Source organism: Ammospiza nelsoni, chromosome 6 (genome assembly GCF_027579445.1).
Source record: "Ammospiza nelsoni isolate bAmmNel1 chromosome 6, bAmmNel1.pri, whole genome shotgun sequence".
Taxonomy (NCBI): Eukaryota; Metazoa; Chordata; class Aves; order Passeriformes; family Passerellidae; genus Ammospiza; species Ammospiza nelsoni.
The window spans coordinates 48,490,440-48,507,311 of record NC_080638.1 but is presented as its reverse complement, the minus strand read 5'-3'; the positions used below and the strand labels follow the sequence as shown (position 1 = coordinate 48,507,311).

The following is a 16,872-nucleotide window of genomic DNA, read 5'->3' as shown; positions in this document are numbered from 1 at the left end:
AGCAAGGCGTGATTCAAAATGAATTTCTTACTCTGAAAGGCATTTTTAATCAGTTAGGTTCCAGGGTCCTGGCTTATATAAATGTAAGAATGTTATTCACCTCCCTTGCAAAAAAAAAAAAAAGGGAAAAAAAAAAAAGCCCACAACAAAAACACCCTAAGGGATTGCAATAAAAACCCAAATACATTAAACCCAGTGAAGATGGTGAGGTGGGGGGGTGGAAATTAAAAGAAAATAGTACTATTGTCAGGAAATTGATTCCAGGGAAGTATACATTTTTTTGGTCAGGTAAAGGTTGATTTTTGGTTGAACTTTGTGTCTGAAAAATTGCAGTGAGATGGTCTGCATTGGTGGGGGTAGGAAGTGGGTTTTTTTATGTCTCTGAGTTGTGTTTGTACATCTCTCAAACTCTCCTTCATCTCTTACTTTTCAATGGTGTTGCACAACCCTTTCAGCAGCCTCTCCCCAGGACTGAACACTGCTCTACAGCATGGAAATCCAAGCTCAGTGACAGCAAATGTGGAAGTTACAAAAAGTTTGAGATAATGAGAGACTTTCCTTGAGGAGAAAATACTGGGTCACCTGCAAAACTGAGATTTGATGTGCATTCTCAGTTCTCACTGCCCTCAGACATTTATTAGTGTGATTTTCCTTCAGGTTATGGTCATTCTCTCTACTCCTCCAAACTGCTTCCTTGCACAGAGGCAGTGTGCACACTGTACAATATGAACAATCTTTTGTTGTTGCTATTTTTAACATTTTCCTTCTGTATTCTGTGTTGCAGATGTGGATGAATGCGCTTCAGATTCTCACCAGTGTAACCCCACCCAGATCTGCATAAATACTGAAGGGGGCTACACTTGTTCCTGCACTGAAGGCTACTGGCTGTTAGAAGGCCAGTGTTTAGGTAAAATGCTCATTTGCTACAGTATCTGAGTATCTGTGTACCTGGGGCTCCCTGAATTAAAGTCACTAAGCACTTTTGCCAAGGACACAGTTAAACCTTCAGCTATGTGGAAACTCTTTTGTCTCTGAAAGTGCCAATGAGGTGTTTGGCAGAGAGACTCCCCCATGGAACAAAACTGTAGCTGGAAATGCCATATGACTAGCATCACAGTAGTGTCATAACTGGGCTTTTCATATTCCCAGTCTGAAGGATTCCCTTTCATGTAAGATCAATTGCAAGCATGTGTGCACAAAGATTTTTGCCCAAACAGACTTGAGCTTTTGTTATTGTGACAGGGTGGACCTGAAGGGATCCATATCTGATACCAAGAAATGGGAATGACAGTAACTCCCAAGTCAACCAATTCTTTTGTTTGGGGGTGAGAAAAAAATTACCTCTGAACTGGGTGCCATTTCATAATCTTCCATGCAGTTTTGTTTCAATTTTATTATTTTCCTTGTAGCAATACCCTGTTCATCCTTTTAGCTCAGTCCTGTTGAAAAAACATTGCTCAGCAAACAGCACAGGAAAACAAAGCTTCCATCCCTCCTCTCCTCCAGCCCTTTCCCCTCACCTGACATACACATGGGATGATGATGTAGACATTAATCTTAGGTACACAGGTAGGACCTAGGAGTCAGCATACAACTTTTTTTAAAGAAAAGTTACCCATTATTAGTTCTTTCCCTGCAGTTCAGGCTGTTTGGTGCCAGCTCTGCAGAGCTGGACCATCCTGTCACATCTCCATTGGAAGGAGAATGGGCTTTCCCTGCCCATTTGTCCCTGGAGCATCTCCAGTTATTTTCCAGCTTTCTCCTCCCAAGTACCAATTCCATGAATTCCTGGCTGCTTTCCTAACTGCTGCTGTGAAATTCACCTGGCAGGCACCAGGCTGATCCCTGTCCAAGCTGGGGTCTGTGCAGCCACAGCCTCCTCAGGGAGTCTCTGTCTTGCAGTTCCCCTGGCATAAGAAGTCTCCAAGGCCCCTGCTCCTTAATCTGTGATAAATGAACTTCTCAAAGCTTGTGCTGGGAATGTACAGACATATGTGGTAGGATGGGGATGAGGGAGGGAAGGAAGGCAGACTCTGCTCTGCATCACCTGTTCTGTTACCCATTTACTTCTCCCAGTTACAGGCCAAATGAAAGGGTTGGGTGCAGCATTCAGGATTTGAACACAGATCTAAAATATTCTTCTGCATGATGGTTATAGCAGAGAAGTGAAATGGCTGCATTGATGAATTGATTTGAGTACCTGCTCATGCTATCTAAAATAGGGAATAACATCCCAGTATTGCCCTATTTAAGTAACCATGGGATGGATTATTGCAAGGCAATGTGAAAAAGGAAAAGCAAATTGTGTCTAGAATTGCTATATTTTCCCCTAAATTTCAAAGAAGTCTCAGTTTTCCATTCTTTATACTGGCTTTGGAGAAGTGATCTTTGCTGCCATAAAGCAGTAAAGCAATACTTACTGTAATCAGAGGGCCAAGTTGGGGTTTAGAGACAAATTTTTTTTGGGCACTGTTATCAGTGCAGTGGAATTCAGTGAAATTACCAATTACTTTTGATAAATCACCATTACAAAAACCTACACTTCTATCTGTTGCAATTATCCTATAAAGTTTACACAAAGAAGCCAGTGCAGCATACCCACATGACCCACCCACAAGAAGCAGCCCTGTACAAGTCCTTATCCTCAAAATGTAGCACTCTTGAGATAACAGTCCTGAAAAGACAAAGCATGTACTTCATGAAATGCACTGTGCCAGTGAATGAGGTATTAATTTACTTAAAACCTTTGTTATTTTTGCAGGACTTGTTGCAGCCTGCTGCTGGTGTACTCATCACCACTGATCTGACCTTTAAGTTATCTTACTGACTGCATATAATCTACTGGGTTTTCTATTGCATAAATTTAGCTTCAAAGCTTTAACACAGCCATTTAAAAAAATCTCCAATAATCAAAAGCTGGTTGATACCAAAGGAAATGTTAAGGCTTTGAAAGGACAGCTATTCCAGGTGTTTCATTTTAGTTTTTAGTTCTGAGGCAAAAATCTTCTAGCACTTACCATCTTACATGTCTTAGAGCATTTTCTTGTGCTCATAGCACTCAGTTGCATGCACTGCCAATGCTGCAATTCAGCCCAAACTGCTATTTTGGCATTAAACTAACTCTTTATATAGTCTGTAATTTGTCAGTTAAAAATTCATATAAAAAGAGAATGTGACTATTTGGAAAAAAATCTTTCAAAAATATCCTCACTCAAAAAAGAAGCCTGTAGTAACAAACACCGCTGTTCCAGTGAGCAGCTTTGGTACATGTGGAGGCAAAGAAGGTTTCTATTTTAATTCTGCCAAAATTTCGCTGCAATGTTGGCTGTGGTTGTGCTGGCAGCCAGGTATCATTTGAGGGAGTTGCTTAAAGGAAGAAACTGGGCTGCCTGATTTAAACTGAAGGTTACAGCAATGCCAATCAATTCATCAGACACACTGGTAGATGCCAGATGTGGGTAACACCACATTACCACATTCTACTGGGGACAGGTACATTTCAACTCTAACTCCATGTCTGAACGCCTGGAAGTTTGGCTGTGACACCATGACCAGTGTGCTGGGGAATTTCTGTGTTATCAGCACTGCTGGCTCAGTGTGCTGGCTGCTTTGTCTGCCATGAGGAGATGCAGAGCACTCCAGTTCCCCTCCTTTTCCCCGCAGACATAGACGAATGTCGCTATGGGTACTGCCAGCAGCTGTGTGCCAACGTGCCCGGCTCCTACTCCTGCACCTGCAACCCCGGCTTCACCCTCAACGACGATGGGAGATCCTGCCAAGGTAAGGGTAGGGTGAACCAGGCCTGAAATCTTTGGTGCCCCCTCAGCCACACCCTTAAGACTTGCTTGGTTTTCAGAACAAAAGTGACCTTCCCAGCATTGCTTTTAGAAATGGTCACAGGTTGGTCAGACAGATATTTCTGCAGTTTCACAGTACCTCAAAGGGGTGCAGGTGCAACACCACTGGTGTATCAGGAGAAATATGCACAGAGGCCCAAACCTCAATTCACTCAATTCAATGGAATTACCAAGTGTTCAGGCACTGAATTTATTATTAAAATGTGAGGTTGTGTTCCCCAACTGAGACAGAAAACCTTTATCAGATCAGTAAATCGGACTCTCCCACAATCCAGACTGGAGTCCTAAGCATTAGCCCACCTTTTGCTGTGCTATGCTACCTCAAAGTCAACACAAGCCCTTCACAGTCTCCCTGGCAAAGCAGAGAGCATCTTCCCACATGCTGCAGGAGAAGGTCTGTGCTCATGATGACCAGAAGTTGTTCATGTCCTACAAGGAAAAAAATATTGCTTTTGCCTTAGCCCAAGGCTTCCATAGGGCTCCTCATCATTGCATTATCTTTCTCAGAAAAATCCTGCTGCTTTTTTCTCAGATCTGTTATGATAATATTGGTTCAATGGTTTTCAAATTGCAGGACAAGGACAGAAACATTTATAATAAAAATTTCATCCCCATCTTCCATGTTATGTTTTAATTGAAGTCATTCCCAAAATGCTTCACTTCCACACATGTTGTGTCCAACATGCTATTCCCAGGCATCAACAAATAAACATCCAAATAAACAACACTGACCTGGTTATATTTTTCAGAACAAATTGTTCTGACTGTACAGCTAATCTCTTTGAAATGCTCTGCAGGAAAAAAAATGAAAATGGAGTTTGGGGAGAAGTCACTGATGAATTTGGCATTGTTTTCCCATAGATGTGAATGAATGTACAAGTGAAAACCCTTGCACTCAGACCTGTGTCAACACCTATGGCTCTTTTCTCTGCCGCTGTGAACCTGGCTATGAACTGGAAGCTGACGGAGTTAACTGCAGTGGTAACTCTCTTATTTACTCTTTTGGTTTAATTCTATTACATTTACTTTTTCAAAGGCATTGTTTTTACAAACTTTCTTAAAAGTTTTTTGCCTTGGTCCACGGTAGCATCAGGATAGCTGCAACTCATATGTGACAGTGTTCACAGGAGTTCTTGGATGAGGGAAGAGATGAGGATCTGACTCCATGTTTCAGAAGGCTTGATTTATTATTTTATGATATATATTACATTAAAACTATACTAAAAGAACAGAAGAAAAGGTTTCATCAGAAGGCTTAGCTAAGAATAGAAAAGAATGATAAGAAAGGTTTGTGGCTCGGACAGAGAGCCCAAGCCAGCTGGGCTGTGATTGGCCATTAATTACAAACAACTTTCTGAGACCAATCACAGATCCACCTGTTGCATTCCACAGCAGCAGATAATCATTGTTTACATTTTGTTCCTGAGGCCTCTCAGATTCTCAGGAGGAAAAATCCTGAGGAAAGGATTTTTCCTGAAAGATGTCTGCGACACTCATATGAACTTCTTTCCAGCTAAAGCACTCAGCAAATGCCCAGGAAAACTCCATGGAGGAGGGCCACAAATGGTTTTAAAGAAATAAGCTAAATATTCAAAAGCTCCAAGGTAACAGCAAAACATAAGAAAGCACTCTGCAATGCTGAACAGGAAGTTTTATTAGAGCAAATAGAGATAGCCTGAGGACATCCTTCCATGATTAAAGAAATAGTTTATAGAAAACACTTTTCCATTTTTCTGTTGAATGCATGTATTTCCCTTGCTCTTAAGGACTGCTCACTTCTGCCTGACACTTTCCCATTTCCCCTGTATGGCTCTGGCTTCACTTTAAAAACAATATATGATTTCTTAGTACAGTTATTGCTGACCTGTTCAGCACACAGCAGAATAAATTGTGCTTATGTCACTGTAATTTTTCCTTTCTGGATTTTGTTTTTATTGTATTATTTTATTTTAATTGAAGGCAAAACTTATTTCTTTGCTTATTGTACCATCAGCCTGATAAAATTAGAAAATTCAGCCAATATGTCTTGGAAAAATGCACTGGAAAATACTTGAGTTTTAATTTACAGTAAATAGATGTAATATTCTGTTTCTGAGAGAGAAGACATGAGATGCAGTGTACATGATTAGTCTTTCCCAAGATATTTTCCCTGCAAATCTCCTTGTTATAAGGGGAGGAACAAATATTAAATATCTAAAGGGTCTTAAGAATTAAACACCTAAGTGTCCTGCATTCTGATGGATTTTCTTCTTCTCAGTTAAGGGGTCTGAACCAGATAAGTTCATTGCAATGCCCAATAAGGTGGTGCTTGAGCCTCATCCATGAGAGCTGAGCCAGCAAAAGGGCCTTTCCACCATCCAGCAGAAAATCTTTTCCTGACAATCTTGTGCAAGAGATGTTTGACAAAGCAGGTCAAGGTTCTCTGGATGAGCTTCTTCCACTCCACAGCAATCGCTGGACATCTGAGGCTTGCAAAGGGAATGCCTGGTCAGGGGGACACTCTTGAGAGACACCCAGGATTCAGGTTTATTTCAGTAGGAGTGGAGTTAGTCCATGGCCTAGCAGCCAACTTACCATAAAGCTGGAAGGCATTCTTGCCCCAATTCAAGGAGAGAGGCAGAGATTTCAACCTGGCTTTCCCAACAGAGGTCTTCCAAGTGCATGAGATGTGCTCTGAAATGACAACCACCCTGTTGTCTGCACACAGGCAGCCAGGAGAATGCCAGGAGTGTTTAGGAACATTGTGGGGCCAAGAGCAGGAATGCAGGGCCCTTGGGGCTTCAAGTCCCTCAGGACCTGATAGGAGCCAAGCGCCAGTTACACAAATCCAGTATGCTGGAGGTCTGGGCTAGGATGCCAGAGGACGCCTGATATAAAGTGCCTAATATTTCAGCCGCTTTATGGAGTCAGCCCTCAGTCCATGGAGCTTCAGGAAGGTGTTTGTTTCTGTGAACTCACTGGGGAAACTCACACAGTAACAGGACTCTGTATGTGTAGAGTTCCTTTCATCTCCCTTTTGAGAATCTGATTTCAGCCCTAAAGCCACTTGGATATATTTGGACTTCAAATACTTTCCAATCCATTTGCACAAAACACCAGAAGTGAATAAATGGACTGAGCCCAATTTAGAAGAAAGGGAAATTCAGTCTGAAGAGTAAAAGTGATTTGCCTGGGAGAGTCAACATGTCAGAGCTGGGAATAAGAACTTGGGAGTTCCTGGCTGGGGCCCTGGCCTTTGTTCCTTTCTTCCCCTGAACAGGGAAATAAGGAAATGATTAGTGGCAGCCTCCCTCGGCCTCGTGCCTTTGCATGTGTTTTCCCCTCAGTCAGCCATGGCTCCATGTGCAGCTCTGAAGTTCATCTTTCTCACTTGAGCACAGCCCTGCAGAACACAATGACTGGTCAATTCATGAGAGCAAGGGGCAAAGAACTCAGTTTCTGCTTTCAGTCAGTGTTTGACAGACTGCCCAGCCTCCCATGTATCTGGGAGAAGGCTGGGCCTTGCAGCGTGTCTGACCCAGGCTGGGATGTGCTCTAGGAGTCTTGCTGGAATGACTTGGAAGTAACTGACTAGAGGCTAAAAACTATGAAACAGACAGGGCTGGCTGCAGGAGTTCTGCTGGAACCCATGTGGCTGGAACCCTGGGAACGTGAAGCTTGTTCTCCAAAAGAAGGGGAAAAAAAAAAGAAAACAAAACTGCTGCCAAGTCTTTCCTTTTAAATTACAGTTGCAGCTTTGTTGTCAGAGTATCTATCTCTGACGTAAAACAGGAATGAAAACATGGCCAAGTGGTGACAGGTATTAGAAAAGAAAAATAAATAATTAAAAGCCATACATTGTGTTCAGCAGCAGCTTTGGTTTCCTTAGGAAAAAAGTGTTTCATGAAGAACTTGTTGTATAGCATTTTGTCAGGCTGCTGCAGAGCTCTAGGGAGCTGGAGAGTGCCAGCCTCCAGCTGAGGTAATGGGCAGGTAGTCTGGGTGGCCACCTGCCTGCAGGACTGCTCTTTTGACAGTAAAGCCAAGGACACTAAACTTTGGTTTTTGTGTTCCCACTGCAGACATGGATGAGTGCAGCTTCTCAGAGTTCCTCTGCCAGCACGAATGTGTGAATGGGCCTGGTTCTTACTACTGTACCTGTCCTTCAGGATATAACTTGCTTGATGACAGTAGAAGCTGCCAAGGTAACATTTCTGCACTGATTAAACCTCTGGGGACCAGAAAGTAGATCCTGTGTCTAGAAAGAGGTTTTCAAGAACTTGGTCTTGGCATTGCACAGTGAAATGCTCGTGGGGGCCAATTATGCCATTCTGGTAAGGATGTCAGCACGTGAATATTCCTTCTGAGGTGAACAGGTGTGTTGTTTTAAGTAAGACTTTACTGACTAGGAAACAACTACACAGGAAAGACCTCAAATGCTCTCCCCTCTGCTGTACCTTTCACATTCTCTGAGGTCGGAGAGTTTGAGAAGCCAATTCCCTTTTTTGTTTGGGTTTGGGGTTTTTGGGGTTTTTTTTGCAGCATTCAGCATGTGGGAGCACTCTAATTAGCAGAAGTGAATGGAGTAAAAACTGATCTTAAAAGAGGGGACAATTATAAAAAGGCCACCTCTCATAGTGCAAGAGTTTTATGAATTTTGGTGTAATTCTTTAAGATGGAAACCAGTTTGTAGGAGTGGTATCTGGTACATATTTCCCTGTTTCAGCCATTCTCTCATTTCTTGTGTTTTAGATATCAATGAATGTGAAATCAGAAACTTCACCTGCACTTCACAGCAAACATGTTTCAATATCCCAGGAGAATATAAATGTTTAGATCCAGTACGATGTGAGGAGCCTTATCTCCAGATTAATGAGAAGTGAGTAACATACCCACAGCCACAAAAGCAAATTCTGTCTGTGAAAGTTGTATCTAAGGTAAACCAAAGAAGCTGTAATTTTACACTACAGCCATGAACTCTGTCTGTAAGTCAGATGTATGTGAAGTTAGACTGGAAAAGCAGCTATCAGTTAGTTAGAAAACAGCAAGGCTTGTGATGTAATAAGAAACATTTACTTACATTACTGACTTCATATATGCTCAAATGCAGCCTGTTTATTAGTAGGAATATTTCCTGCAAATGGTGACTAGTTTATGCCTGCAAAGTAGTTTAAAATATTAGATGATATTTGGAGTTTCTTATTGCTTAAAGGTTAAAAGTTCTGAATAGTTTACAAACTAATCAAGCTCACTGACCTTGCCCAGAAATTGGGTATGTCTGGATGAGGTTGTTAGTACTGTCTCAACTGGGAAACATTTGAGCAAGCAAACAATAAACCTTAAATTTCTTAAAATAGACTGTTTCTTTCACATCTGTATGTATTTGCTGGGGCTCAAAATATTTCAATTCCAGACAGATATCAATATACTGCAGTCCACATTATTTCATCCACAATGTTTGCACTAAACCCAATAATCTGGAATTGCTTGGTAGCCTAATACATTTTATAGAAAGTCAATAGATTAGCAATTAGCTTCTTTCCTTTAGAATTTATAACTGTATTTGCATTGTTTTCTGAACAATGGCAGCTGAAGAGTAGACACATAGTATTTGTCCAGTTCTGGGTTCTCCTCCCTTGGCAATAGAGTCTTAAACTGGAATTTGAAATAACAGAATCCTCTGTATCTAAATTCCCCAGAGCTCAGCTACAGAGTCCTTGCAGAGCAGCTTGCATCAGAACACAATCTCTGAGCCTTGTGTTTGGTGGCTTTGGCTCATCTCTAAATGGGCCTGCTCTTAATTAGTGACATATGTCCAGAAGTGGTCAGTGTAAAATTGCCAAGTGAATTCCTGGTATCTGTGTTTTCTCTGGAAGGAATTGGGTGATCATAATGCCAGGAGCCTCTTGATGGGGGACATGCCAGATGCGCTGTCTGAAATTGATGTCAGCAGTAGAGGTTATAGAAAAAATAGAAAAAATAATTAAAACACCCTTGCCCAGTAAATTCTCCCAACATTACTTTTATAAAGAGATATCCTGCTTTACAACTTCCTTAGAGATCTCTGAAGAAATCAGCAGCATATGACTAGGGCACAGGAACTGACGCAGTCTGTTTGCATTTCCAAAGGCTTCTGAAAAGACCCTCACATAGTTATCATGGAAATTAAGCAGTCATAAGTAACAGAGAAAAGTCCCTGGAACAGAAGAATAAGAAGCTGAAAGATAAAAATTAAATAGAGGATAGTGTTAAATTGTCAACTTTCATGAATTTCTGCAGAGGTCTGAGCTGGACCTGCTTGGTCCATCATAAACAACCTGGGGAAAAGAATAAACCATGAGATGGGCAAAGTCTGCAACAATATATGAAGACAGCAGATAAAAGTGGGTAGAAAAATACTACAGAATAAGCCTCGATGACTGTGCAATGAAAATGGCAGATGAAATTCAGTGTAGATGAGTTTAAAGTAAAAAGAAAATCCCAAATTCACAAATTAAATACGGACCACTGATCTGATCATAATCCATGCAAACTGAGATTTGAGGGTTCTTGTTCCATGATCTGCAGTACTCACTAGAGGTCAGAAAAGCAATCTGAGTTCCAAATGTTAATAGGTAGAGAATATCCTTGGAGCACATGCTCTATTGTGTACTACATCTTTAAGACTGTGCAGTTCCTTCCCCTCCTGTCAAAAGAAATACAACTGGATAAAGGTTCATAAGAAGCAATGAGGATGATCAAAAGTATAGAATAGCTTTCTTGTGAGTAACAGCCAAAGTAGAGCAGTTCAGCCATGAACAGGATCAGATGGGAAGCCCTGAGATGGGTGAGAAGGATGAGCAGGGATTGACTGGCTGCTCTCCTTTCAGGTGAGCAGCTGGGAGCACCAGCTAAAGTCAGAAAGAAGCCATGCAAAGAGAGATGAAAGGGGCTGTGGGGCTTCTGGCCACAGGGGCTGTGCATGCCAAACATTCATGTGGGAAGCTGGAAAAGCTGATGGATAAGAAATGCATCGATAGCTGATGAATAGAAAGAAGAAATTTTTGTTTCAGGGGTTCCCTGAGTCACAAACAATTGGAGACTGTTGGTGGAAATGTTGTGTGCTTGTCATATCCTCTTCTTCCTTAAGGCTCTGCATTTGATGTTAGAGCTTTGGCTTGATCCAGGATGTCAACTGTATGTTTTCATGTAGTGCACAAAATATAATGAAACAAAAATCACTACTGTTTATGTAGTACTACCAGTGAAATTATCTAATAATATTCTGGGGACAGTTCAGTATAAATTACTAACAGAATAAACATGTACAGAGTATTCTACACCTGCAGGGCTGCTTCAAAGGAAGTTCACATTTTTGAGTGATCTAAGGAGAATGGCAAATTATTTTTGCCAAGAAGACAAGAAAAAGGAGGCAGGACGTAAGCCAGAACAGCAACACAGAAAATGCTAAAAGTGAGAAAATGCATTACAAGTTTCATTGATTCTTTTAGCTGGTCAACAACATTATTTGTTTGTTTATTTATTTATGCACATTTATTTATATAAATAATCAAATATTACAGCAATTTGTAACCCCTGCTGATAATTCTATCTCTGACAATCCTGTCTCTGACCACCAGCCGCTGCATGTGTCCAGCTGAAAACCCTGGGTGCCGAGATCAGCCCTTCACCATCCTGTACAGAGTGATGGACATGGTGTCTGGGAGGTCTGTGCCTTCGGATATTTTTCAGATGCAAGCAACAACTCGCTACCCTGGAGCCTATTACATCTTCCAAATCAAATCAGGGAACGAGGGCAGGGAATTCTACATGCGGGTAAGTCCAGTGCTCCCTGGGGGAAACATGGAGCATCTTGTTGGCTGAATGTCCCCATGGCACAACTGAGCTTCTTGTGACTGCCACTTAAACCTTCAGTATGAGGCACTTTTTTACACACAGATGTGCACAGCAGTGTGCTGATGTGCAGGAACTGCTGGATCTCTCTGGAGAGTAAGCTACCCAAAGCAAATATGCCTGTCCTATGAGACAGCAGGTTTAGGAAAGCCCAGAGCTGTACCCATGCCTAAGAATAGCTCAGGTTTCCCAAGCTCAAGAGAAACTATTGTGCCAAACTGTTTTTTATTTGATGGACAATCAAAACTGTCACCAAAAGACTCAATGTTTCTTTTCTGTTTCATTAAACCTTTTCATTGGAAATTGAAAAACGTGAAAACCAAAAAATTAAGCAAAAATCCCTTTATGCCAACAATTTACTTTCTGGGTTCTTTGCTTTCATTTGTTATGATTTTTTTCCACTGAGAACATACATATTTTGTAGACACTGTTACAGAAAATGTAATTACCTGAGGTTTTTTAATTTGTTTTTCTCAGAAGATCTCTGTGTTCCCCAGTCATCTTTGCCACACCACCAACATGTAGAGATTACAGGGGTGTCTGCAGAGAATGGGGCACATCCACAAGGGACAGTGACTCTTAGGAGGTTGATTTTCAGCTCCAGGCAAAACCTGGCTCTGACAATCACATTAAGTCCTGTTCTGTGGCTACTGAAGGTTCCCATCCCTCATGGACAGGGGTAGTGGGATAGATTCCAGGACATATTTCTCACAAGAAACTCAGATTCCCACTGTAAGAAAATGGGAATGTTTCAAAATCCTGAATTGACAAGCGGTCCCATTATAATGATTTACATCTCACTAGAGCTTTTCTGTTGCAAAGCCATTACCAATCCCCTCATCTGGGCCAATCTAGCAGGTGCTGAGGCCTCAGCACCCACTCCCATTGCCCAAGCCTGCTGCTCCAGTGATTCATCATGCAGCCATTCCCTGGGCACTGGGAGGGCATGGGAAAGACACTGTGCCCTTGCTGAGGCATCAGGACCTGGCCTGGCACAGACCAGGCAACACGCCCAGCACCTCCTCATGGCTGTGTCAGCCTTCTCTGATCAAAGGTAACAAACACCCAGTCTTGAGGTAGAAATGGACAGGTAAAGCAGGACCCACTGTGCCTATGTAAGTTCCTGATGGAAAACAAACTGCAGCTGGTTTTAACATTAGCAGATCTGATTTTTAAATGCACATAGTCCACTGTTCTGGTCAGATATCACCAAGGTCTGCTTCCATTTAATAAAGAACTTGTTCTGAAGTGCCATTGCATATTCAAAGTGTAAGGTTTGTACAATTAACACACACAATGTACCACAAACCCAGACCCCATTCACATGGGAACACCTGTTTTCCAGGTTCTTTTAAAAAAGCCCTTCTGGGTCTCTGCTTCTTCACAGTAACTTTACATCAAACGAAAGAGTACTTCAAACAAACAAACAAACAAAAATGTATAATTACTTGTTTATATCCTAAATCCATGTTTTCACCTTTTTTCTCTTTTGGGCAATAGCAAGTGTCTATGTTCAATAGCTCCTTTATGCGCAGGGCTCCCAAAGGCTTTACAAACTGTAGAAGGTGACAGTTCACACTGAAAAGAAGCCAAATGCTGCAATGAAACTCTGTCCCTTCAGTTGCAGTGGTTTCAAACAATGAAACAGAAAACACCTATTTTAGCTGCTTGAAGACTAGTGGGACAGTGGTTTTGAAGAACTAGTTTTGGCAATCTCACCTGCTTTCTCTTGTTTCATGCACAGCAAACAGGACCCATCAGTGCCACCCTGGTGATGACCCGGCCCGTGAAGGGGCCGCGCACGATCGAGCTGGACTTGGAAATGATCACTGTAAACACCGTCATCAACTTCAGAGGCAGCTCTGTCATCCGGCTGAGGATATTTGTGTCACAGTACTCCTTCTAAACCTCCAGTCTGTGCCCTGGAAACACTAAGCCAAAAGAGACAGTTCCTCCTCTGCACAACTCTCTCCTGAAAAGCCAGTACTATAGAAGCTCCAGACCAAATCACCATTTCCACAGAGCTGTGACCTATGTGTGTCTAGAGGCCTCTTCATGCTCAGTCCAGAGCAGGATGCAAACAACTGAAGATCCCATATGATTGTCTGTGTGGTCATGTATTTTAAGGACTCTTCTTCTCACTGTAAACACTTCTAGGGCATGAGTCTATGTGAAAGACTGTGAACCTTTGTAGCTCCAAGGCTGCTTAGCAGAAAGCACCAAAAAAACTGAGGGAAAAGCTGGCTTTTGCAATCTTGCCTTTTTAAAAATTTTTTTCATTATAAATGAAAAGCAGAAAAACAAGCAGAAACAGAAACAAAAAACCCACCTATTGAAACAAGGGACCTCAGGAGTCCCAGTTTGCATTCCCAATTATCTCTGGAATTATCAGTCAGGCACTTTGTTTCAATTCACCCTGCATTTGTCTTAGTTTCACCTGTTTTTTTTCATTCGATTTTATAGTTAAAATTAATTGTAAATTCATTCCAAAAAACATGTTGTACTATGTAATCTTTTGCTTTCTGACAAAGTGTCACATGTTTGGGTTCCTTTCTGTATTAAATCTTTCTATATAACAGAGTTCATAGAAATCTATCACTGGGTGGTGTGCTTTACAATATTTAGGATTTTATGCTTATTTACACTCAAGATTTTTGACACAGGCCTCCACTGCCAGAACAGTATCCAGCATAAGTAGAGACTTTAGAGCAGATAAGGATCAGAATTTTATTTTTCCCTGTTTTCCTGAGTGTGATAGATGCAAACAGTGTGTAATGGCTACAAGGTAGTAATACTAACTCTGTAGGTATGGCTGCAATTAATCTCCTGTTCAAAGACCACTCAGGTCAGACCTGTCCGTATTCCTTCAGAAAATATTTTTTTTCCACTTGCAATCTCTCTCCTACACTTCTAACATGGGGGGAAAAAGCTGAAAAGGACTAGGAGCCGTCTTATTCATGCAGACCAGAGTATACCAGTACCCCAATCTCAAACAGTGGGCTCCCACAATTTTCATGGGCATTGTCTTCTCAGGTATAACTGCTGTAGCCAAAAAAAAAAAAAAGTTTCTTCTAAAGTCTAATCTGAATCTCCATTGTAATCTTCTTCTAAAGTCTAATCTGAATCTCCGCTGTAATCTGTTGTTTTTTAGCCTACTTCCAGTAGAAATTGAGAACAGTTTATCTTCCCCTTTGCAGCAGCCTAACGTGTCTGAAGACTGTTGTCATGTCTCCCCTCACACTGTTCTTCTCTAGTCTAAACAAACCCAATTCTTTTGGTCTTTCCTCATACATCACATTTTCTGGGCCTTTGATCATTCTTGTTGCTCTCATCTGGATTCTCTCCAGTTGGTTCACATCTTTTTTGAAGCACAGTGCCCAAAACTGTGAAAAGAATTCCAGCTGAGGCCTCTCAGTGCTAAGCTAAATCTATACATATGTTTAATAGTTTGAAAAAAAATTAAAAATTGTATAGTTGGAAGGTATAATGTGTGTTGAAGCCACTGGCACTTTGGTCTTTTATTTTAATAGGCATGATGGTTTACATGCCTTGTTCTTAAATCTGTTTGAAATAAGCTCTTTTACTTTGCTTTTCCTTACTGGCTTTTTGGCTCTCTAGCATTGCTAGGACAGGAAGGATAGCCTTTGCTTGTCTTTTGAGAACTGGAAGTGCTCAGTGCTACTTGGGAGAGGTTTACAAAGACGATAATGTGAGCAACTCAAAGCAGAGTAGCAATGTGAGGTCTTCATTAAAGTGGAGTATTTAATGGGAGAATACAGACTTGGAAAGTTATTACAACATGGATTGCATGATACAATCAGAAAACTGACTCTTGTTCCTAGTAAGATTTCTGAATTAGTAGAAACTCTGCTCTTTTTCCTTGTACTCAGCTTGAAGGAAGCCCTGATGCTCTCAGCAATGAAACACTGAGTTTAGCAGCTTCCGTTTCTTAATGGTTTAAACATTTTCTCTCTGCTGCTACAACATCCCAGGATGCTGTGGCTCAGAGCTCTGTCCTTTATTGTAAAAACAAAAAGGCTGGAGACTGACTCCAGGGTTTAGTGAGCCAAGCTGAAGGCAGAAAGCCAATGAGTTTTATGAGCAGCCAACTTGGAGGAGATAAATGCAGAAGAAATGGGCAGAGAAATATCAGAAACAAGAATTTGTTTCCTGAGTGTATCATGGCTCATCAAGTACCACAGTCTTGGAGGGAAAAATAGAGATGACTGGGAAGGAAGAATGATAATTTATAACCATGGGACTGAAAGTGCTCCTGCTCCAGACGATGGAAATAAAACATGGGAAGCAATCAGGCTCTGGTGGATCAGACAGCAGCCGTGGGGCAGGCAGGGTCTTGCACTGAAAATGTCCAACTCTTAAAATGCTGACAGCTTTCCCAGTGTTTAAAATCCCCTCTTCCCCCTTTTTGTGTCCTTATGTTATGGCTCCTTCATGCCCAGTTGAGGAGTCCTCTTTTCCTGCCACCACATCACCTCCCTGTGTGGAAGCAAACCCTGCTAGACATCAGACAGTTTGTCACTTCTGGCCTGCTCTCCCATGGCCCCCACATACCAACCTGATTTAACCCTAATTTAGAAACATCAAAACCCAGAGGAATTCCATAACAAAACACTTTGTTAAAAGAGTAAAGCTTGAGTGCTTGGTTTTAGCAGGGTCCAGCAAATACCCATAAAACAATATTACACTTTCTATATAAACATTCTGCGCCTTAAAAAAAAGTGAAAAGTCTGGAAACAAAGGAATTCAGCCACTTCTCAACCGCCATAACATCTTTCATCACTCACTATCACTCCAGCCAACTTAAACTTTGCCAAAATATATGCCAATCCCAAAATAATAAATTACTAGCAGTTTATAACATCTAAACTCTCTATTTCCTAGTCAGGGGTCTGTTTTCAATAGACCACTGCAGACTCAAATATTACAGCAATTCTCACCAAATAAAAAAGCAGACTACGCATGTCAGGCTTTTACAGCACGAAAGCTAAAAAAGTAAACATGCAACTGTTTCATATATTTATGTTCCTCTTTGAGGCCAGGACTCCTCAAAAGCAGACAGAATTCCAGGTCTGTTCAGAAAATGATTCTTTACTCTAATCCACTGCTGATGATTTTCTACCAT

General features: G+C 41.4%; 1 protein-coding gene across 2 annotated transcripts in view; it reads left to right on the top strand.

Moving 5' to 3' along the window:
- FBLN5 (fibulin 5) overlaps nucleotides 1-15,216 on the top strand; it is a 46,777-nt gene extending 31,561 nt beyond the window's left edge. For both annotated transcript variants that reach the window (XM_059474831.1, XM_059474830.1), the window contains 7 exons: nucleotides 785-907; nucleotides 3,664-3,780; nucleotides 4,719-4,838; nucleotides 7,919-8,041; nucleotides 8,589-8,715; nucleotides 11,456-11,651; nucleotides 13,474-15,216. In XM_059474831.1, coding sequence (XP_059330814.1) covers nucleotides 785-907; nucleotides 3,664-3,780; nucleotides 4,719-4,838; nucleotides 7,919-8,041; nucleotides 8,589-8,715; nucleotides 11,456-11,651; nucleotides 13,474-13,635 — 968 coding nt within the window. In that variant the 3' untranslated portion in view covers nucleotides 13,636-15,216. The remainder of the gene's footprint in view (nucleotides 1-784; nucleotides 908-3,663; nucleotides 3,781-4,718; nucleotides 4,839-7,918; nucleotides 8,042-8,588; nucleotides 8,716-11,455; nucleotides 11,652-13,473) is intronic.
- Nucleotides 15,217-16,872: the final 1,656 nt, after the last annotated feature.